Below are 24,608 nucleotides of genomic sequence, written 5' to 3'. Positions count from 1 at the left end.
CTTCATTCAAGGGAAATTAGTGTAACCAAACAAGAGGGATTTTTGTAGCTTAGAAGCCTCTTTTGTGTAAATACACACATGCTTCCATGGATTCGGTCTTGTACTAATGCCAAAAGTATTGGTACAGTAGCTTGCTCACCAGAGCACAAAACAAAGGACATTTGCATAAGATTGAAGTTCATCTGTTAGATTTATTATTTTTGGTATACATTGTATTTTCAAAAGGTAAACAGAGTGGTGTTACCAATGCGGTCTAAATAGTTTGAGGGTATGAATTTAAGCAGGAAACCAATGCTGATTTTTTTTGCTTTGTTCACACATAATTTTAAGCTATGACAAAAGCTATTCACCATTAGACAAAAAAAAATCCTGAGCTTTTAAAATTATGTTTTAATGTCTAAGGAATTGCATGTTACCTCCACATTAATAGCAAATGAGTTCAGTATGAGTACAATGGTTACCGTAAGAATTAATAATGATCGACCACTAGTAATTGTGATGAATTGCCAGACTGCTTATTGAAGATTTGGGCGATCTACTTCCAGGACACTGCCCTCTCTGCTTCTGTAACTGTATCTTAATATCCACCACAATTTATAGTAAAGCATTTTTCATGGATTTACCAGAAGCAGCAATGCTGAGTAAACACTAGCCCCAGTTCAATGGCATGCTTACACACATGTCCACGTTTTATTGCATGAGCTTTTACACATTGGCTTCAACTCTGAGCACAAAGAAGTCACTGCAGCCTTTAAAGCTTCAGTTAATGCGATAAGGGCATAATAATTTTATATCTTACCCATATTTTTTTTTTCTCCAAGTGCAGTCAACACCCGATCCTAATTTTAAAAGCCTGTGAGTTATCAGAGGTCTTGTCATTCTTTACTGGATGTCTTTTCTCGAGATCAGAGGTGTGTGCTCAGTTGTAATTTTATTGTCTTTTGCTCAGCTCTAAGATTAAGTAATCTACCAATACTGAAAGTCAGTTTGATCATTTATTTCTTCTGAAACCTGAAATCAGGCAGGGCAGTCTTCACTCCGTAATAATTTAATTTCAATATAACAATGCTTTTTAAATTTCTTTTCCTTTCTTGCCGAAGAGTTCAAATGATTTTTTTCTTCTTCTTCTTCCCCAGTCTGTCATTAACATTCAAAGCTCTTTAAAGCCCTTTAATGTCTACCTTGTATGACCTTCTGTAGGAGTGGTGGTCATATTTTGTGTCACAGCTGCTCTTGTAGTCTCAGGCTTGTTTTTTCCACCTGGAGACACATATTTGTTTGGTCTGTTAAGACTAATTTCTGTCAAAGATGCTGAAGGCTGGATGTTTTTATTTCCATGACTCAATTTTACTGTTAATTTTTCTTGATTTTAAATATTTAGGTTAAAATGTTCAAAATAATTAAAGGTGGCAGCATTTAATTCAGAAAACTGACTTATATGCCTTTCGAAATATACTCTCTTCTGAGATTCTGTCCTTCAGCAAAATTTCTTTCAGTGTACAGAATATTGGTATCCTTTGCTGATACGGACATAAATTCTTCTAATTTAACTAGTATTTTATTTTACTTAGTGTTGTTTAATTTGATAGTCATCATAATTGGGGGAGAGCTGGGAATACTTGTTACAGTTCCTGTGCAGAGGGTATTCCGTGGCTGAGACATGAGTTTGCTTCTGATTTCTAAGATTCTAACACTTCTTAAAAATCTTAACATTTCTCTTAATTGTCCAGGACAGCAATTTTTTTATTTTTATTTTTTAGTTTTTCTTTTTATTATTATTGTTTATCATATCTTAAAAAATTAAAATAAAGTTAGACGTGCAGAAGAGCTCATTGCACTTCATAACTGAAGAGATTATGGACAAAGCTTGCTGCACCCAGTGGTTTTCTTGCCTTCTGCTTGTTTCCAGATGGGAGCACCAGAGGAAGCGACTTGGATTTCATCTTACTTGTTAGTCTTCTCACAGGTCTGTCAAACGGATTAGCTTGCTAGTGGTGGTGTTTCCTTCTCTTCAATTTTATGGCAAGACCACATCAGAGTAGTAAGACTCTGCGACCGCACAGTGGGCTGTGCCGTGGCGCTGAGACTCTCTTGTGGCCCGTGTGAATATTCTGTACTAGGAGGATACCAGAAAAACAAGGTAGCACCTGTTTTAAAAACATTTGGGGTTTTTGCCCTGCTCTTTCAAACTAGGGCGTAGATCTGAATAGCTGCTCTGCAAACCCCTTGTGTCCGTCACCCCAGGGACCCCAGGCGGAACGACTGTGAAATATTGTGCAAGGATTGCCACTTAGTGGTTGAAAAGTTTTCCTGTGTGGAAATAGGATGGATCTGGTTTGGGATTGCTTTATATTGGTGCCTTTAAACTCTGACGAGAGTCCCAGAAAGGCATACTTTCCTTTCTGAGCAGATCAAGCCCACCGCACCAGCAGCACGTATATCACCTACATAGCATTCGAATCAAATTTGTGGAATCTCCTTGTGCTTTACAATGCTCTCGTCTTATTCAGTCTCTGCGATGGTAACTCTTGAGCAGAGAATGGAAAACAAGCCATCTCTTTGGGAGGGAGATTTTAATTACCTCTTGCCCTAGAGAGAGCCGTCCTCCCAGGTTAGAGCGGAAAGTATGGGAAGGGCACTGTGGGAAAGATTAGCGAGAGGCTCCTTTACCAAGCCACGGTTGCAAATCAATAGAGGCTTTCAGCTGTCAGTGCAACCAGTCCCTGAACCATGAGCGCAAATATTTACTTCTACTGAAAACAGAGAGAATTTACAAAAAAAGAGAAACATATTTCCATTCCTTTATTTAGTCATAGAATCAATATAAATGATTTGAGGATGTGGAGAATTCAAAGTGCTCCGAGATAGTACTCACTTGAGTATACAGCTTATTTTCATAGACCAAAGCTTTCACTCTGCAAAGAGGAAAATATCAGCACAGCGGGTCACTCTTGGCATAAACACTTCTGATGTATGTGTGCTCCTTTAACATTTAATTTTAATCAGAATGGACCGATATCTCTCCATAACATTTAGCTTGCTTTCTTTGGTGCAACAGAAAGTGTAAAGCTGTCGATAATTTTAAAAGTACTCATTTCTGTGACACCTGCATGATATTTTTTAATATTTGCTGAATTGATAATGTTCGTGGTAGCGGAGTATACTGCGCAATAAACTGCTTTTGTGGCTGATTAAATGCCAAAGTGAAGTGGAGGTATTCAGCAACTGCAAAAGCCGTTTATTTAGTATATGCCAATGCCATGAACATTATTCCTGTTACACAAGATTTGCTATACCTTAATGTACAGAAGTATAAAAGAAATTGTTTCCTTTTCTTGTGAGGGCTGCAATTGCTGTGCTGCTTCAATCTCACACTTCATACTGATATGACATTCGGGAATGTAGCTAGGTTGAGTGGCTTGAGAAAGAGGCTGGTTTACACAGTGAATAATTATTTAAGGAGTTCTTTGTGTATGAAAAGCATTATGTGGCTGGGTACGCTGAGCTAAATTAACTGCAGTATGCAAGTTCTCCAACTTTGGCCATTTAACTTTCAATAGGAAGACTTCCCTTCCACTGCCGTGGTTCTCCCTTGAGGGCTTTGTCCTGGGGAAGTCTTGATTATTGACTTAACTGGAGACTTGCTGACGCCTATTTGCCGGTATTGCTCTCCCTCGCTGGCCAGTGCCACCAACCAGACCACTGATAAGACAAGAAGCTGCAGCCATTTCCTGTCATTCTTCACATAACTTCTTTCTCAAGACAGACGTTGGCATGAGCTGTACTTAACCCTGACGTTTCTCTCAAAGGGAAAGGATTTTTTTTTTCTTTTTGATGCTTAGATAGGTTATAAGAGAATGGTTTCATCCTCATTAGATGAAGTACTTCATTGACATATATTTCTTGTGCCATGCTATTTCTTCATGATAACACCAGTTATAGAAACTTCCTGCAATTCGATTAGATACAAAATGAAAAAAAAAAAAAAATGATATTTTCATTGACTTCTCTCTTAATATATGTTATATATATTGCCTGCTAGAAATGAAGGGCCGTGGTGATTCTGTAGCACCAAACTGTCTCTCTTCTTTCTAATGTCTTTTTTCGCATATCGATCTCATATCATGTCATTAATTTTCTATGGATTATTTCTTTTTTGTATTTCCTCATTACTTCTCTGACTGAGGAAGGGGTCGTAGTCTTTCTAATTCCGTTGTCATTCATGTTTGTTGTTACCCTCAGAGAAGACAATCTCTTAATTTACAGTTCACTTGCCATTATTTTCTTTGTATAGAAGAAGCTGCAGCAGAGAAAGCTGGTATTCCACCCTACAGATTGAACAATGTCATCAGTTTGCTGCCCACAGGATCTTCAAGAGTTGCAGTCTGCACTCTTGCTTTGCAGAAGATTATTATTTATTGCTACAGAGCAATAAACATTTCCAGTAGCTATTTCTCAAATTTGACTATTAAATTGCATATGCAAGTGAGCAAACACAAATAAGGCTCTATTTTTACAGTTGTCTTCTGTCCTTCATTAACCCAGGAGCTGGACAGTGGACTGCTAAATGCCTGTCGCTTTGTAAATGGGCTGGGACTAAAATACGTGGGCAAAAGATTTCAGCTGTATGGAATGGATACCACTAACACGTTTAAAGCAATATACCCTGTAGTTACAGTTTGAGTATCATCCATGAAAAGGAAGGCGTTTTCTTTATCCATTTTCCAGTTCCTATGGAGTTACAGTCATAGGCACATGTTCTGGAGCTGGTTTTTGTCTCACACGTTAATGTTTGCTGTGCTGTGAAGTTACTTCTGATTACAGAACATTGGATGCAATGGTAATAACTCCACGGTCACTGAAGTTGTTGACTAAGAGAGAGGTGATCCTTCAGTGGTTTACCTCTGCATATCGCTGTGTGGTAGAGCATGAGGCTTTGAAGTCCCTTCCTCTCTTCCAGGTTAAAACTCCCTGCCACTATTTCATTCTCAAAATGCTTCAGACTGCAGTTGCCTAAGAACGTAATTTGGAGAATACGAACAACCCTGATACCTAGGCCTTGCACACTAAAGGGAGATGCAGTAAGCGCACATAGCAGCTTTGCGCTGGGGAGACAAAAGAGTTTGGACTTTACTCAGCACACTCCCAGTTTTATGCAGGTATGCCTGGTGCATTGGGGAAATTGTTTAGGAGCGATCAATCCTTGTGTGAAGATTGCCTTGTAATGCTGCTAAGGTCAGTGAGACCTTGCTTTATTTGCCACATAAGTGCTGCTTGAGCGACTTAGGATACTCCAACACCCATAGGAACAACCTTAACTTGCACATTAGAGGTTTTCCACATTTTAGGGCTGTGATTTCTTGCACAGCTTGCTCATTTGGTACAGATCATACAGTGGGGTTAACTAATCAGGGTTCCATCAGCATTATCCCCCTGCCTTTGCTATAGCTTAAACACTTTATTGTAGTAGGTGTTTAGGATCATAAATAGACGTTCTTTCTGGTTTTTCACTACTCAAGCTAAGCGCTTCTAGAAGTTTTTGTCTTAGCAATCTGTTACTGCGAACTTGATTGTGCCGTTCTTCTGTGGTAGTGCTTGCTGAAGTTGGATGTAATTCATGTGCAAAGTGTATGAGAATAATTATCAGTGACCTCTGTCAGGATTTGCTTTTCTGGTGTGATACTGGCTCTTGATTGAATCCCACTATAATTTCTGTTAAGACAGATAAGAACTCATGAGAAAATTCATCTCCCACCTACTTTTGGGGGGGCTGGGAGGTTGGCAGAGGACTACAGTCCAGTGGCTGGAATGCAGAATTAGGGTAGCAGGTCTTTGTTTTCAGTTTTGCTTCTTTCTGATACATGACTTAGTCTGGGATTTAGTATTTTCATCTGTAAAACTGGAATAATACTTGCAGTTTGAGACTTACAACGTGCTTTGAGACCAACAGTGAAAAGCTCTCAGTAGTGTGTTTATTACATTCTGTTTCTAGATGTTACAAGCAGCAGCTAGGAGAAATGAGAATAAAATGAAGCCAAACGCACTGATTTAAAAGCAAACTGTTGAAGCCAGGCGTGCACTAGTAAAATAGTTACCCATGTGCCAATGCCTCTCTTCACATAGCTCAGAATTAAATTGCAGGGTTCCAACTACCATCAAAAAAAAAAGGAAAAAAAAAAAAAAAAGATTTCCAAGGTTATAACTGTTTAATGGGGGGAAAATGGCTAATTTCTGTGTCTTTAAATTTTGTGGTGGAGAAAATAAGGTGCTTTGATCTTTAAATGACAGCTTCCAGAGTCATTACATTGAATCAGTTAATCTCTCCCAGTAGTTACCTTATTCTCTCTTCCTCATGGGCATCCTCTTTCATGGTCTCAGTGCTGAGCTTCAAATCAATGAACAAACTGTTACTGCTTCCAACACAGCCTGTCTAGTGAGCTTTCCTGCTTTCATGCATTGCCAAGCTCTTACCTCAATCCTTGGCACATCAAAGCGGAGAAGAGGTCCAGCAGCGCCACATGTGTGTTAACCAGGCTGGCTCCACCATCTTCATTTACACTGCATGGGTCAGGCAGTCCCTTGCCTCTTGACAAGAGGTTTGTCGGAGACTGCATGTCCTGTCATTCCCGGGTGACATATGTAATTCAAAGCCAGTCAAGTGACACAGCAGTGACTGTGAGTATCCTTGGTCATCCCTTTATCTAGTAAAAAAAAATACTAGCCAAAGCACTAACTGATCTACATATCCCTGTATGAGATATCCATGCCCCCCCAAAATAACTTGCATTCTGTGTTGTTGTGCTGCTGACTGAATATGCTTTTTTGTCCAGCCTGGTCATTTCTCTTTGGAAAAAAAGAAAAAAAAAAAAAAAAAAAGAGAAATTTTCCAGTGTAAGCCCCATGAAGCATCTGTGTTGTGTATAGTATGAAGTATTTTATCTGCTAGTGCACAGCAAATGCTGTGAAGTAACACCTGCAAATTTTTTCAATTTGTACTAGTTAGTGCATGTGCTGTATAAAACTCAGGAGCTGAGGTTCTGGAGCAGCGTCTGTTCTCTTGCCCATGTTATTAACTTGTTGCTTTATGTGAAGGGCTTAGAGTATATGGTGAATCTTGTGCAGGTTCTGTTAGAGTAATTTTGTGGGTTTAGACATAAAAGTTAGGCATACAAAATGTAATGTAACTAAAAAATAACTCCTCCTCTCTTCCAGGAAATAAAACAAGATTTGGTACAAGGTGAACATTTTTAGACAATTTTCTTTTCTGAGAGGGTAGTACCAGGAATTTTCGAAGCATTTGACATATAGTTCTTTTATTAGAAGCCACTTGCATTAAGCAACAAGAAAGAGGGGTGGTTGTTTCACTCATAATGACAGATTTACTGTATTAATATTCCTAGAAAAGGCCTACAGTATATTATCTTTAGTCATACTTCACTGAGGCAGAATTTCAGGGTAGGTGCTACACCTCAAAAAAGAACAACATAATAATGGTTGCAGAAATTAGTGGTTTGCTGTAGTGTGTCAGACCTTAAAGTCTTCCGTGCTTCTTCCAGCAACTTCACAGGTACGTCCCTGAAAAGAAAAGTGAACCACGTACATACCCCTCTTTCTGTGACATGCATTCTGTACAATGCATCCCGTGTGTGCAGTACGGTAGCAACAAAAAACACTGGGGTTGGAAATTTCACCTGAACTTTACTGACCTGAATGCTCTCTATCTGCACTTGAAAACAACATTTTCTGTTGTCTGTGCTAATCATCCATTCTCCTCTGCTTCCTAAGCTTATGGCTAGAACACGTGGACTACTTCAAAATGAGAGTTTTGCTCAATGTCTGTGAGGATGACGCAGAATTGATTCCTACCTTCTGTGAAATTTTGCATTGCTTTATCAATAGTATTTTCTTTATTTGTTTGACCATGATTCGGGGCCAGAAGTAACAGAAATCTGAATACGGCATTTGATAATTAGCCAGAGCTAAGCCTTTCCTATGTGGGCACCAATAATCTTGTTTGTGTTGCCTTTACTCAAGATCACCCTGTTTCTAATTCTCTGTTTAATAGTATTCCAGATTATGTTATCAAAATCCTTCAGCTTTCTCCAGTACTTTGCTGCCAGGTTTCTTACAAGTCTGATGGCCTAAGAGGTCCTTCTATACCTAAGATATAACATTTCCTAATCCCCAAGGGTCCTTTAAAAATCGTTTTATAAATCAAGCTTCTCTGTTTCCATGGCCGTGTGTAATTGTGCATATACCTTTTTAAAGATACTTACTTTGGAGGCTGGAGAGAATTAAGGAAAAAGTTCAACTTAACTTAAACTGAAGTATCTTTGTATTACTATTTAACACTTCAGTATTATCTTTGTGCATTTTATTCTGCACATACCTTGATCTAGGTTTTTCTCCATTTCTGTGTCCTTTTCAATGTTGGATTCAGTCCTTAATTATCCCATGCCTGGGAGGAAAAGAGACAGCAGTTGTTAGAGAAGAGTGGGTCAGTAGCAAGGAAAACAGTCCCAGGGATGAGCAGAGCCAAGCTGGTATCCGTCCTACACTGGGACTTCCAGGGGAGGAAAGACTGGTAGATGCTCTTACACTACCTTTAGGAAACTGAGATTCTTAATACAGTCACATGTCCTCGTTGTGTCAGTCTGAAGTCCCGTCTGTCATGACACTGCAGCAAAATGCCTTAAAAAAGAACGGATGACATCCTCGCACTTTATGGTACAATTGGGTGTGATTCCTCACTGGAGCTGGTAAGAATAAATATATAGAATAATATACTTAAGAAAAACTTTAAAAAAACCCTAACCACCTAACCTCAGTTTAGTAAAACCACAGTAAGTGTAGCAGTATGTATGTATATATATAACATGAATTCTGTATGTAACTTCCAATTTTTTGGGGATAAAGTTTTCTCAGCATAATTTTTTAATTCTAAAAATGGAGAATTGTGCCTGATTTCTCTGATAGTTACCACTGTAATTTATTACTGAAACATAAAAGGGAAAACCTGCATATTTCATCATATAAAGAGTGTGGACAAATCTTGTTTCTCATAGGAGCTAATGCAGTTACACTTTCCAGAAAACTGTACAAACACAAAATAAGATTTCTTTTTACTCTGCCACTAATAGATGAGTACACCAGGCAATACACCATAAGAAAATAAATGACAGTTAGTGGTATTTATGATAATTAGTGTACTTTTGCTAATGCATCTGAACATCTCACAGAATTTTGAGTGAAGTGGAGCATTCACATTTTACTGGTGAAGCTAAATAGTAGATTTTGCAATGGCTACAAGTGTTACTGCAATCCCCACTAAAATTAAAGGAAGTTAGACTTCCAACTGATGTACCTTTAAAAATCAAAATTCAGTTACCCGGGAAAGGTTATATACTGACTCTGTCTTGATGAAGAAAGAAAAGCACATCCTGAGATCACGCTTGCGTCCATTTGTAGCATGGTGTGTCCATATTTCTGCATTCTGACTGAAAGAATTCTGTTACTTTAATATTTTTTCCCCTCCTCCCTCAGGTCTCATGGGAACCTCCTCTGATACAGAATGGTGAAATCCTCAACTATGAGATTCGCATGCCTGATCCACGCATTGTCATTACTGGGAATACTTCATCAACATTGAGCCATCTGGTGACTAATCTTATACCCTACACAAACTACTCGGTCACTGTAATAGCTTGCTCCGGAGGTGATGGCTTTCTAGGAGGCTGCACAGAGAGTTTGCCTACCAGCGTGACTACTCCTTCAACAGTTCCTCAGGGTGTTAGTCCATTGTCTGTGACTCCAGTCAGCGAGTCCTTTATTGTCATTTCTTGGCAGCCACCGCTAAGGCCGAATGGTCCTCATCTGAGGTAAGCTTTTAGTTGCAACTGAGATGGCAGTTTTCTTCTTACCTAGATCTGACTCACAAAAATTCTGGGTGATGCAAACTTTATGATGCGATCTCTTCATTTCTGACCTTTTGAAGTTCCTCTTTAGGGATCAGGAGTCCATGAATGGACTTATGGAAAGCGCATATGTCTAGAAGCAGATAGCAAGGTGAGCTTTGAATTGTTTTGAACTTACGAGGAGTCAGGATTATTTAGTGCAAGTGTGATGTCTGTACTGTGGCATTTACTTTGCAGAGCACATTCAGGGAGGCAGTGGGCCTTTCAGGTCAGTGCTGTCTGAAGAGCCATCACAGGATATTTGCAAAGTCATAACTGGTTGGGGCTGCAGCATCAGCCACCTTTTGGTGGTCAGTTCAGGGAACACGTTCCACCAACAAAATGACAAATGTGAGATCTCTGTGAACATAAATATTTAACATATCCAATATTCTCAGTACTCTGGGGATTATTCCACATAAAGAGAAAGTGACCATTTGGAAGTGTGATGACATGAAACAAGCTTAACTGATTAATAAATCGCAAATGAGAGAAAAATGGAAGTTAAAATGCTACAAGTTTGGGGGCAGAGCCAAAAATGGAAAATGCAAGGAAGTGCTGGGTACAGCAGGCTGGATTTCACCACAGCAACTAGAGAAAGGCGTCTCTTTGGAGATTTGTCTAGAGTGATGGGGTGAGTGTCTTCACTTGAATCTGTTGATTACTGAGTTTGCGTGTATGTATATAAAAAAATATGGATTTGAGTGCATGAAGATTTATAAAGACAAATGCATCTTTATACATACACAAAAATGTCAAACATCTTTCATTCTAGTGCTTTAACATAGTGTGAAACATTGTGCATGGAATTATATCTCTCTATATGTTCTGGTTAGTAACTCTCTTCTAGGTGCACTGATGGGTTCAATAATTATCATGTAATGCCATTTCAGTTGCATATGTTATTACAGCACAGTAGCTTGACTCTTTCTTCAGGCTTAATTAGGGCACACTACAACTGAATGAAATGATGATTGCTCTACAGTAAAATTTGAAGTTTTTGAAAAGCAGTCTCTGTTATTCTGGGGTTAACAACATGACCATTTTACCATAGATTATTGAAGTAATTCAGCACGACCTACATCTGCAGACTTCATTTCCTTCATGGTGTGCCATGCTGCCCTCAACAAGAACAACCACTGAAGCAGCTGCTCTGTGCAGCATGATGGAGCAAGAAGTCTGTAGCAAGCAGAGTAGCAGCAGCAGCTGCCAGTGGGGGTGATTTACACATGATCACCGTTCAGTGTTCAAAAAGATTTTGATGTTTTTCATGACTTGTCTATGAAATATATTGGACAGAATATGCCAGGACTGTTCCTAATAAAACTGTAATGATGTCTCTTTGGGTTCTGTTGACATTGATGAACCACTCATGTGAGAGTTGTTCTTGGGTATAAAGTCATCTGAACGTTTTGATAGAGTTGGACTTTAATTAATTGTTATTATTTAATTTCTGAGGTTATACTCCCAACTTCTGCAGTAATTTGGTTTGGCATCACTAAGGTCAGTGGCACAACGTTTATTTGTACCTGTTGAGGATTATTCCCCAAACTTAAGGATGAAAGTTGTTGGAAGTCATGCACATACATCCTAGCTGCCAGGGAGCACAGGAAGTCTCCGCTGTCTTGTAAGAGAGCTTCTCAGTTGGTTTCTGGTTTTGAAGCAATGCAAAATCATGGTATGCAGTACCTATTAAATACTGTCTTAATTCAAGGTCTCAAATCTGGAATGGCATTGTCCAACATTTCCTCATCAGACTGGAGATGATCTTAACATTAAAAAGATAAGTGTCAAATTGCACATGAAGCCAGTGGTCAGAAACATCATGGCAACGGGGTGGTGATCCACACCAAGGCATTCTGCAGAATACTTAAACACAGAAGGAAACATTTTCACAAATAAGTGCTTAAAGTGAGAGTCTTTAAGATCTGCCTGAGTATCCACACACTTTTGGCTGGAATTTAACAGTAGCACCTTTCCAAAATGGGGGGCAGTGAAAGGATGATACACAGCAGCTCAGCATTTTAGAGAATCAAGTTGCGCATTTAAGTGAATATGTATGTGTATGACCCTACTTTGCTGGGCATCTGTGGAAACACTATTGCAACTACAGTTTGATGAAAACTGCAGCTGACCATTGAAAGCAATTCCAGAGTGGTTCTATAACTGCTAGGAAGTGTGCAAACATCTGGTGCCTTAAAAAAGAAAACACCACCATCAAAATGAAACAAAAGCCCTATTAAAAAACTCCTGTGAAATGTAATAAAGAATAATAATTCTAAAGATTTTGAACTCTCTATATTTTTTGTTTCCTTTAGAGTGTAGTTTTCTATGTAATCCATAGAACGATTAGGAAATGCAAAATATATTATCCCGTTTGCTTTGTGTAGACATGAGGAAATTTAATCTCTGATAAATTCCGTAAAGGTTTTATGTAAAAGATGACGAAGTGCGAACGATGCGGAATGGGTGGAAGGGATGTCGTCCGAATCAGGCAGTCTCATGGTTGACCTGATGAAAGATGGGCTTTAGCTGCCCTGCTGTTTGGAACATACACAGGAATACAACTTCAGATACCAACTGAAACCAGGATGAAATAGTTTGGTCTTTCAAGCTCACATAATGAAAGGCTACCCAAATACAAAGGTGCCTTGTTAAGGTCTACAGATGGAACAGTTAGCTCATTCTATGCCTGTTTGTCACCCAGAATTTACACTGTGGTTATTTGCAAACACACGTTAAACACAAACGCACACTTCAGTTGCCACTACCAGTAAAATAGTAATAGCAATGCGGTATGTTTCAGCACATTTGCAAGAGAGAGACATTGTCATTTCATATTCTGGAGCAGTCTGTGCACATCAGATGGCGTCAGTCAAGTCTGTATAAGACACTGTTACCAGGCTATTTGGACTTGATCTTCACAGCATTTCCACAAGTTTAAAATCTGTATATCATTAAATAAACTCATTCTTTCAAATGAAAGTGCTTCATTTTCCATTTTCAAAGTAGGTTTTTTAAGTAATTGGATGTTTTAAATCATGAAACATTAAAAAGAATGCCTATCTCAGAAAGTTTACAGCTGTAAAAACAAAATAATGTGTGGCTTTAAAAAAAAAAACTGATTTTTTTTTGTGTAATAACATTAGTTGAGATAATCCTGGTGTTCTGCTTGTCTTTTGTGTTAGATATGAGCTCCTGAGACGTAAAATCCAGCAACCACTTGCATCAAATCCCCCTGAAGATTTAAATCTGTGGCACAATATTTACTCAGGAACTCAGTGGTTTTATGAAGATAAGGGTCTTAGCAGGTGAGATTACAAAAACTATAAAAACAAATGCTGGCATTTTGTATAGTGTATGTTTAATAGTTCAAAGTATTTCTTGTGTCTTTATGTAGTGAACATATTAATTATGTAATGAAATATTTTTTGTCATCATCTTTGGTATTATTCTAATATGCAGGGATTTATTATTATTCTGTCATTCTTGACTTATATATTGGTTTGCTCTGAAAAACAAATGAAAATAAAGATCTTGTGAAATTTTAGCATTGATACGCTCATGCAACCAAACCATTTAGATTTATGTGTACATATGCTCTAGTTTTGTGTGTTCGCAAAGTCATAGCACAGGCAGAATGACTGTTTGAGAAGTCCTAGCTGGGAAACATTCGAAACTTAGTTTCAGCGTTGTTTTTCTTACCTGGTTTTAAAGTGCAAATTAACAACTGCTTTAATATCTCCAAAGGCAAGAGGAGAATTTATCACGCTCTGAGCAGATCTAATTTAAAGGCAGCTTTGTGTTAGCTGCATTACGGTTAAATGCAGAGTGTTGCAAGTGGGGAAATGGAGGGTGGGTTCTGTTGCTCAGTATGTTACCGAGCTCCTGTGTGATACAGAGCAAGGCATCTGCTCTTGATCAGCCTTAGTTTCCACCTCTCACAGTCAAGGCTACCACCTTCAAGACAAGCAAACACCCACATTAGGAACCTGTAACAGAAGACGCAACATACATTCTGCATTGGTTTTTTTGTAGGTAAAGTCTTGGGAAAACGTTCATGGCTGGTTTCAGTATTGGTGTGTTCTCTGTGCTTGTGTGCTGGCGTGCTTTATGAGGATTGCATGTCAATCATTGCCCCTCAAATATCTGTATGTTGCTTCTACTTTGATAAAAGCTGTGTGAGCATCCCTCCTGCGCACGACGCGAACCAGCAGAATGTGACCTCTGCTCCAGACTGCTGTATAGACCAAACCAAGCCTCTGCCTCTGGCTTGGTGCTGCCTACTTGCCGAAAGTCACTGCTCATTTTTATCCATTGCGATAACCCATCGTGGAAATGTTCTTCTCCTCAATCCTGCCCAAGTGTCCGTTTCTCTCTTAGCCCATGTTTGAAATTCTACATATATTTTCCTTTGGGTTTAGTTTAACCCATTTCAGCAGCGTTGATGTGTGCAGCAGTTATGTTAGCAGTTCAGAAGGGGCAATGAATTCTGATAGGGTCTTAGTGACAAGTCATTAGGCACAATGACCTTTTGAGTTGAATGACCTACCTAACCCTTGGAAACACCTGAACACTTCTTTTAGGGAGAGTTCTGCAATCTGCAGCTATGTTTTTGCAGTCAATAACTCAGGGTGAGTGTTTGGCTGGAGGGAAGATGCTGCAGAGACATGCAAGTCTTATTTTTCACAGAAAAAACATTCCATATATCAGCATCTATTTTCCTTTGTTTCATGTTTTAAGCATGTTTCAAAATTAAAGAATTGACATTATATTTCTGCCAGAAGTCTATTTTCACTATGATTTTTTTTCAGATAGCTTTTTCATTTCCAGTAGGCTAAGCCAAACTTCTTTTATTTTCATTGTTGGAAATATGGATCAAAAATGAATCTCAAATTCTCATCATTAAATTGCAAGAATAGATTCCATTTGTCTTTGATTGCACCTGTGCTACAATGGCCAAGAAAATACTACATGTTCGCAAGTGACAGAAAATGCAGAGAGGGAAATAAGCTGTATTATGTATATTGTCATGGATCTTCTACAATGCTTATCATTACAGTTGGAGCTAGTGAGCTCCCATTAGTTTGCTTTCTTCTCAGTGGGACTGTTAAAGCTTAACTCTTTTGAAAATCAGACTGAATGGTTGCATAATACAGGGTGCTATAGTAAAGCAGTAAAAAAAAAAAAAAGTAAATATACTATGTGAGTGACACTTCTTTTTGCAGAGAAATCTCTAAATATTAGGCATTTACTGTATGGTCCTTTTTCATGTTTGTAGACAGTTATCCCAAAGTGCTGCAGCTTCACTGAAAATTTGAACAAGATGATCTTATGTTTCTGTGATTACACAGTTTTAGGGGGGACTTTTTATGATGGAATTAATTTTGAGATTATGAAATCCTGCTTAAAATACATTAATACGCCATTTGATATAGAGAAGAAATTACGGAGTGACAATCACTTGGTTTACTAAATATACATGAAGTATTTAATAAATCTGTGTAAGTCGAACGTACAGAGTTCTGAAGAAAATTCCTTTATTAAATGAGTTTGCATTCCTAGGTGCTTTTTTAAAATGTTTTTGTAGTGGGAGAGCCCTGGCTGTGTGGTGAATCACTTTTACAAATGAGACTCTGCAAGTTAAAATCAATGGGTTTCCCAAAAGAGGAAAAAAGCCTCATTTGATTAAATTCTGATCCAAATTTTGGCAGGTTGCCACTGCTGTAATTACATATTGAATTGAGCTATAATCTCTCAGCACCTCAGAAGCTACAACTATGAAGAAATGAAATAATGTGGTTTATTTTTGTTACCACGTTAATGGTGCTGAATTATTTCCAAAAAATAGACACCGCTTGTAGCGTCTTCGTTGGTGCAACCTGTGCAGCTGCACTTGTTGAGGCGGGGGGCGGGGGAGAAACAACAAAACTTTGGCACAGGCAGAAGGTTTACAGCAAACGTTTTCGACGTCTGCATTTTTTCGTTCCATTTAATTATTTTTAAAATGTCTTAGGTACACAACATACGAGTACAAGCTCATAGCGCACAACGAGGTAGGATATACATCAAGTGAAGAAGTGATAGCTACTACATTAGCGGGATTACCAGAGAAAGGAAGTATCCTCATTGCACGTGCTGTTAATCATACCGCTGTAGAAGTGGAATGGTCAAAACCAAGTAAGTGTGCTTAGTATTTATTCCAGTAACTAGATGTTAACCTGCCATCACTTATGTTGGTCTGCCTTGCTCTCATAGGAAACACAGTCCTTGTCTTGATTTATAATATACCTAAGTGTCCTTGAAAGGAGAGGAAAGAAATAGGAAGGAAAAAATGTGCACATTTTGCTATTTCTTACGCATGTTTGTATTTATTATATACTATTTCTGCAGAATGAGAATAGTGAAAGTGAAGAAATAGTTAATGGAAGCTCATGAGAAATCTATAAAGCAGTAGTACACAAAATCCTGTGTCTTTGTGGTATATTTCATCTCTTTGTATAAAAATTTACATATACATTCCTTCAGGATGAGAGGATCCCCTTTCTCTCTCTTTTTGCTCTGCTCCTCAAAATGAATTTAGCCAATTTCTCTAGTTGGTTTGCTAATACAGCAGTGGGGAATTTCTTCATGACTTACATGCAAATGATTTTATAAGGACTGGGTGCTGAATTGCAACAAATGTAGTCTCTTTATTTTATAATTGCATGCCTGAAGTAAGCATGCTTATAAAAACTGACAAATGTAATAGATCTGAAGCAGCTCACTGAAGTTTCATTACCTTAGTAATCTAAGCCCCTGACCTTCTAGATGTAGGTAATGCAATCTGGTTTTATTTTCATTCATACCTTAGAAATTTCCTCCATATATGTTTGTGAATGCAAAGGTTAAACACCAAGACAGGGCCATTCATTATTCGAAAACCTTATCACATTTTATTACTTCTTATGCTGCAATAAGCATATTAACTGTTTTGTATACCCATGTTTCATTTTTTCATAATGTTAGTTTTCAAACGATTTTCTGTTTTCTTTGGGAACTTGGCAGTCCTTAATGTAGGTTGCCTTGCTATCCTTCTTTTCCTGCAAAACCCACTGAAGGTTTCTGACTTCTAAGGATTTAGGACTTGTATCTTTACCACTTAAAATAAAAATAACATATCACTCTTGATTAAGAATTTCTACGACAAAACCGTGTATTATTAAATCTGAAAATATGCTTTTGGCTTTTATCAATGCTCTTTCCCAGTCAGCTGAGTCCTGTTCAGTGGTACAGTGTGTCATCTAAAGCAATATGCATTAGTGCTTGAAGTTTTTCTCATAATTATCCTTTGCATCTTGATGCCTACTGGAAAAGCAGTCGCATTTGATCAGATCTGAACTTAAACTGTTTGACAAAGGACAGATAAGATAAGACTACATCTGGGTTACTAAAATGGAGAAGCAAAGCTTGCCTGGAATCCTCGTTTATCCACCTAGCCCAGCCAGTGAATGTCCTTCCCTGCGTAGCCAGAAAATCATACTGGGTTTTTTTCTTCCTTTCACTGGGGAAGCTAGTGTTGGGCAAAAGACATTTTAGGAAGAAATGTGAGGAGTTGCTTTTTTCCCCCTGTCAATATAATGCTTCTGAGTGTATTACAGCTTTACATGTAGATGACGTTATCATGCTTGTTCTAAAATAATAACACTGCAGATTTTCATTGTCACTATGGCCAAAAGGCCATCTGTGTAAAGTTGAATGTAACTATAATTGAAGACATAGGCACTTGCCCCTTATTCAGGGCTGGAGGAGTAACACAGGAATTCAGTACTTTTGGGGTGGGGGGAGCGTTGTTTGAAGGGAAGGGGCAAAAAAGGGAAAAAATCTTTGCGGTTTCCATCTTAAACTAGTGCCATAGAGCCATCGGATTTGCTCTCTTCCTTCTCTCTGGGTGAAAGCCTTCCTTTCGCAGTGGCAAACTGCGAGGTCCGCGCACCTCTGCTAGCAGTGGGTTTCACCTATTAATGTATTTACCTCACAGATTCCATTGACATCATGGGGACGTCTAGAGAAAGAAAGCTTTCTCCAGTATTAGATAGGATGATGAACTGTTAACGATTTTGACAAGTTTGGAAGAGCAGTCTGCATCTCTGCTTATAAGGGTGAAATTGAAGGCACTTGATGGAATCTTTGCCTTTTTTTAAATAAGGGGGTCTGCATAAAATGTGTTTTTTCTCTTCACAATAAATGTTGTTGATAAGAAACTTGCTGACTGAATATTCCCCAGCTGATCTCCCAATGTTTTTCCTTTCTTTTCTTAGCACTACAAGATTTGCAAGGAGATGTTGCATATTACACCCTCGTCTTGAATTCTACTGATGATAATAGATCTCTGAGGATCCAGGCTGATGTAAACTCTATAGTCATAGGTGATTTGCAGCCCAACACAGAGTATCAGATATTTTTTCAAGTTTCTAATGGAGCCCACAGCATCAACAGTGAAGTTGTGCACGTGACTACCTCAGATGGAGGTTGGTTAGCAGCAAACGTGTCTTGGCTTAAAATCTGAGAATGAAATTGATTGATTTTTGTTAGGGTTGAGATCAGTCATCCTTCCATTATAAAATTTCCGGTATAAAAGGAAAAAGGGCTAAAACGCTAAAATGCTTAAGTGCTGGTTGTCATCATGTGGTAGATCAATAAACGGTCCCACTGAGACAGAAGCAAAAGCTCTAACAGCAGATATTAACCCAGTTTGTTCTCATCTTCTCCTGCACACTCCTATCTGTGCGCACTGAGTTTGGAACTGAGTTCATATCAATAAACGGTGGAATTTAGAAACAATTAATGGGTTTTTTTAAAAGATTTGCTCTGTGAAGCGATGTGCTTTTTGACATGACAGTCATACACAGGGCCTTTCCTGAGTCACCAGAAACTCTAGGTGTAAGTTCAGCCTCTAAGAGAACTCTTTGAGTCATTTCTATGCCAGTGGGCAAATGCGGGGAGGAGGGAGGGGATATAAAATAAAAAAATAATTGTGAATCTGAAATGTGTTTAGAATGGTCTTTCTAATCTTTTTGCTTTATAAAGTCTCATTATAAACATTATAATATCATTACCTCAGAAGCAAGTGTTCCAGGTCATTAGCAAAGCACTTTAAGTGAGGATTCCATTTCCTTTCTCATGCCAAAGGTCAGCACCTTTTGTTTATAAAATAGAATCGATCGCAAGGGCAATTTTTCAACTGGTAAAGATGGGTTCTTATGATAAAAATAGGTCTTTGCATGGTTATTTCTGACATGCTTAGATAATTATGTAATTTAACGCTAAGGAAGGTGTTGGGTTTGTTTATTTTTTTAAGTAAGTGTTAGACTTCATCATTACCTATAGTAATCAACATTCAAAACCATTTACATAATGACAATATTGCATATTGCTTCATATTACTTCAGCTATGAGGCTGATAACGTCACGTTCCACCAGACATAAAGAGTTTTGGTCCCAGGTTTTGCTTTAAAAGCAAAATGCTCTGTTTTTCTCTTTTTTTTTGGAAGAATTAGGATTGGGGGAGACATAAAAATAATGTTTGTATGTTGGCAGTGCAGATGGGTGAATAATTTATCATCATATCTCACTGGCCACATACTACTGATGATTGACACTATGCTGCTGGTAAAAAGCATTTTACCATCAGCTCTCATGGTTTCTAACTGAGAGTATAATAAGCCAATTTACAGAAGACTACAGACTGTGATAACTTCATCAGAGGAAAGCAGATAAGCAGTGAACCCTTTGCTAAACCTAAATACTAATCTGCATTTGGTTAAACAAGTGCTTTTGCAGAGACAGCTGGAGTTTATTCAGTTTCTTCCTTTATTTCTAGAGCCTGAGGGCATGTTCCCTCCAGAGGTTGTCATCATCAACAGTACAGCTGTACGTGTCATCTGGACATCGCCTTCAAACCCAAATGGTGTTGTCACGGAGTACTCTATCTATGTAAATAATAAGCAGTACAAGACTGGAATGAACGAGCCGGGGTCCTTTCTTTTAGCAGATTTGTCTCCATTCACTGTATATGATATACAGGTTAGCATATCTTTTCTGGGTTGTGCAATATACTTTAATTTTACATAAAATATGTGTATTTCCAAGCGGAATATCATTTCATGAATTTCTTGACATACATGGACATATATTGCACTGTTCATTTTTGTGTATATACATACAAGGCATAAATTTATTTTCAGCATATTTTAGGTCTGTGTACACTTTTCATAATACAAATTTCCATTATCTTTTTTCAAACCATCAAAACTCCATTTACTTTCCCCTAAATGCTATGTGCTACAACATTAGCAAAGCCTCACCATATATTACAAAGAGGCAAAGACTCTACTCCTACTCATTAAAAGAAAATTGCAATTGTTTTAGAAACATCAGGCATGCATAATATATCAGCACAGAGAAATAATGATATTGCATTTGTCATCCTTTTATCATTTTTTTCCCTCCTCATCCTTCTGAGGAGGAAGCAGAGCTGATCTCTGAAATCAAGTAGTACTTTTTATGCTGTTAATAAGTACAATATTTTTTTCTTTGCTTTTCCCTTTCTCTTTCTCTATCTTTGCCTCTCTATTCACATATCTAATGAAAGGCAAAATACTGTGTGCAGAATTTACAAACAAACAAACAAACAAACAAAAAAAGCTTTCTATCTTTAAATTGTATTCATATATATTCAAGAAATGCAGTTTGACACTTAATTGTAACTATACCTGTCTATTTTGTTCAGGTTTGGTTTGCATTATATATGAGAAGGACTTAGTAGTACCATGTATATACTTCATTCTGAAAATTTGCATCCAGTTACTACATGCAATAAATAAACATCACAGACAGGCATACCGTAACAGATTTCTATGTTCCAGTCCCTCTGAAACAGCTAACCTCCATCCATGAATACACATATGACTTTCTGAATGCTGCTTGGAAACACATTTGTCTTTTCTCAATAACAATGCAAATTCAGTGTACTGCCTCACTTATAGACCCTCTATATTAATTTACCATGGCCACCTTCTGTTGCTTGAGATGTTAATTATTCTTCTCCTCTGCTTTGCTAGTCTTTATACTGGACTTATATTTGCATCAATGTGATAGGTAAAATCAAAACAAGCTGGGGTTTTTTTTCTTCTTTTGATTCTTTTTCTTCTTGTCCTGGAAACCATATTATCTTGGATGCATGTGCATCTCACTGGTAATCATACTGCACTATGTTTAAATTTTTGTGGGTTTGGGGTTTTTTTTTTAACTTATCTGTTGACAATACAGAATATTACCATCCTTCACTATTTCACTTTGCTTAGTTTAACCCCAAGAAGTGAAGGAAGGATTAAGTTTTTATTTCTGTGGCATTTTTCATAACAAAGTGTATGATTCCTATTTGCATTTTTCACTTTTAATTTTCCAGAATAGACATGAAGGAATAGAAAACATTCAGGAAAAATTATCCTTATTTTTATGTCAGAATATATGGTAGGTGTAGAAAACTTACTCAAGGCCCCAGATCACAGTACATTTTTTTCAGTGTTGTGTACCAGATTCTACACATACATACAGAAAACCAAATTCACTGCAACTCTGTTGGTGATAATTTAATAGAGAACAGCAATTAATGCCAGAGGGCTGCATGTACCCTTTTTTTGAAAATGGTGCAGGAAACTGTGATATCTCTGGTAGATATACTTATCTCAAAGCTGCGTTATTTCCCTGGCTGTGTGGAATCTGTTAAATAGAAAAAGACTAAAATCTTGGGTGAGGAGAGAAGTCTAAGCAAGTAGCAGAGCCGAATAATTTCTGCAGCTGAGTCTGTAAAACTCGTGTTCTTCTTCATCAGATTGAAGCCTGCACGGTGTACGCCTGTGTGAGAAGCAATGGGACCCAGATTACAACTGTGGAAGATGAGCCAAAGCAGCTGTCAGCACCCATTATTCACATCATTGGCTCAAGGTACTATTAGCATAGGTGGCTTTCATATATCAGACCGATTTGTGGCTGGAATGGGGACGAGAATGTAAGGTTGTCTTCTCTCAATTGAATAAGGTTTATAAAAGAATTCACTATACACTTTGAAAACATTTTTCTTGGTTGTTACTTTTGGTCTTGGAGTTTTTGGCCAAAAGAGCAACCGAAGAAATCTCACCCTTGGTGACTGTACGTATCCATTTGGGTATCACTGTGCTGTGATAATAAATAAAGCAAAAGTGGAAGTAGTTAAGAGAAGAAGTGTAGAGGAATGAAAATTATCACGTTTTGCTGTCAGTTAAGAAGAGGAAGATTAATGCTCAGGGAGCAACACGATGCTGATAATGGAAACTTAGAATAATTGTGGGTAAAAAAAAGTCACCCATCACAACAGGAAGAATTAGTAAGATATCTTAAAAGGCATGCATATCTATGTCTCCTTGAACCAGTGTTTGCAATCTGCCTATCCACTACATGCACAGGCATTGGGCAAACTTCTTAATTGTAAAGGGAGCATCAGATTTGCAGTCCTCAGAAGCAGCCAAATAGTAACATATACAGTGATTCTTTGGGAGTTAATATGTTCCAAAGACAAACTAAAACTAAGCTCACTAACACATTTGTCAGAATTACACCAACAATAAAAAAAGTTAGTCTCCTGTGTGTATGTTATTGTTCATGTGATTTTTTTTTTTTTATACCTCTGGTGGAGTATGCTCATCAGAAGGGTTTCTTTTATAGAAAGAAAAAAATTTTTTTTTTTTTTTAAATAACAAAAATCTAACATCTGAGCCTTCAGAAATGGCCGGCAGAATGGATTTGCTTCTCCGGTCTCAGACTTTGGTTTGCTGTTTATCATTTCTACATTTTGCTTGAATTCAGCATTTTTCTCTGTATAAGGGTGAAATTAAGCTTGCTATTTTTCTGTCACACATACAGATATCGTCAAAGCTTGTTTGATGATAAGAACTCAATTCAGGATCTCATCTTTTGCCCTTGGCTTTAACTTATGTATGCCTTTGTCTGTATTGTCTGTACTGCAAACACTTATGCATGTTTCTGCTATTATATATAGACTAAATATGTCATAACACATGAACGCAAAAGGATCAAAAATGCCTTCCTACTTTATAATCTGCTCAGCCAGAAACAGACGCTGTTTCTACACTGCCTTTTCCTACATGTCATATTATCATCAGCTGTTCTTATATCCCAAAAGAATACTAACTACTGATCGATTGCCCGGACATGTCTGGCCATGGCCTACACGTGCCCCGGGTAGTTCATTTATTTGCCACGGTGGATTTGCTAGAGTGGAATTTAATCAATAGCTAATTCATTAATTCTGGTCCTCGAGTACGTAAGGATTGTGCAGTATAAAAATGACTGGCTGGCTTCAGCTTTGATTGAAATATGACAAACACTACAGCTGACAGCTTCAGCAGGTGCTGGGCTGAATATGAATTTTGCTTATTTATCCTCCATAAAAGAAAAAGCTTGGGCAAAAAACCAGTTTGTGTAGACAAGAGGACATTTTAATACCTATCTGTCATCAGACGGAGAAAAAAGGCATTTCTAGAGTATAGGCTCATGGGATACCCGAGATATAATACAGACTGTGCAGTTTATTGTCTTTAATTGGAATCATGGCGTTTTTCCCTCTTCTAAATCAGTTTGAGGGGCTGTATTATTGATGAGAATGCTGTAGGATAATGTCTTTGTAGCATTCACAAATAATTGTTTTAAAATTTGCCTCAAGGTGCTGCATGACATAAATTATAATTTCACCCACCAACTTCTTAGAAGTCTTTCTGATAGCAGCTCCATCCACACTATTCTAATGAAGGTTATACCACCGCAGCCATTATAAATACCTTACTTTTCCACCCCTTACAGTTAATAACTCAGCTTCAGGCTGAAACTTGGCACAAAAGGTCGCAGTCCTGGAATGGTTATTTTATAATGCCAAACTTCAAACAGAAAACAGTATGGGACCCAATCCTGAAGTCCTAAGCCAGGTTCTGGTTTGTTGCGTTTCTTGTCTGGGTTTTGGGGTCTTTTGCAGGGAGTGGGGAGGTGGCATTGACCATGTTTCGGTAGAAACAAATCCTATTGAATCAAGTAAGCATTTTTTTTTTAGATAGGACCTCAGGGTTGTCTCTACAGAGAATTATTGTATTTTACTACACAGATTAGAAAGTTCTCTGAGTACAGGGTGCGTGTGGATGCTGACTTAAAGTTTGTGTAGTGGATTAAATTCTCGAGGTGCGTTGGAAAATAGTTCATTTCCCTTTAAAATACTTTTCTTCTTTTTCTTGTTCCTTGTAATACAGCATGCTTAGTTGTTTTGGGGTTTTTTTCTAATACTTTCTAATACAATACTTAGTAGCAGCTTTGTTCCTTTCAGAAAACTGAGGCACAATGCAGATGAAGCCTGCCAGAAATTCTGTTCAGTGCTTAATTAAAAGGCCAATGGCTATGAAAACACCATGTAGCACAAACCAGGGAAAATCCTTCAGAGTTTCATGAAGGAAGAGAGGGACTTTTACGCACCTTGGGCAAACTAGAAATCATGGTCAGGGTGTAATAGAGAGCTCAAAGAAGATAAAGCCATGGCAGAAAAGCTAGGTGAATTTGGTTTGATGTTCAGTA

At 38.0% G+C, this 24,608-nt stretch overlaps 1 protein-coding gene across 1 annotated transcript in view; it reads left to right on the top strand.

Annotated features, from left to right (window-relative positions):
* Window positions 1-24,608, top strand: part of USH2A (usherin) — a 395,461-nt gene that overhangs the window by 263,788 nt on the left and 107,065 nt on the right. Inside the window, exons 41-46 of the mRNA XM_054821392.1 lie at window positions 9,544-9,878; window positions 13,142-13,264; window positions 15,970-16,133; window positions 18,254-18,463; window positions 19,816-20,018; window positions 21,829-21,941. Of these exons, the coding sequence (XP_054677367.1) occupies window positions 9,544-9,878; window positions 13,142-13,264; window positions 15,970-16,133; window positions 18,254-18,463; window positions 19,816-20,018; window positions 21,829-21,941 (1,148 nt within the window). The remainder of the gene's footprint in view (window positions 1-9,543; window positions 9,879-13,141; window positions 13,265-15,969; window positions 16,134-18,253; window positions 18,464-19,815; window positions 20,019-21,828; window positions 21,942-24,608) is intronic.

Source organism: Grus americana, chromosome 3 (genome assembly GCF_028858705.1).
Source record: "Grus americana isolate bGruAme1 chromosome 3, bGruAme1.mat, whole genome shotgun sequence".
Taxonomy (NCBI): domain Eukaryota; kingdom Metazoa; phylum Chordata; class Aves; order Gruiformes; family Gruidae; genus Grus; species Grus americana.
The sequence above is the reverse complement of the archived record's forward strand: the minus strand, read 5'-3'. Positions and strand labels throughout refer to the sequence as shown.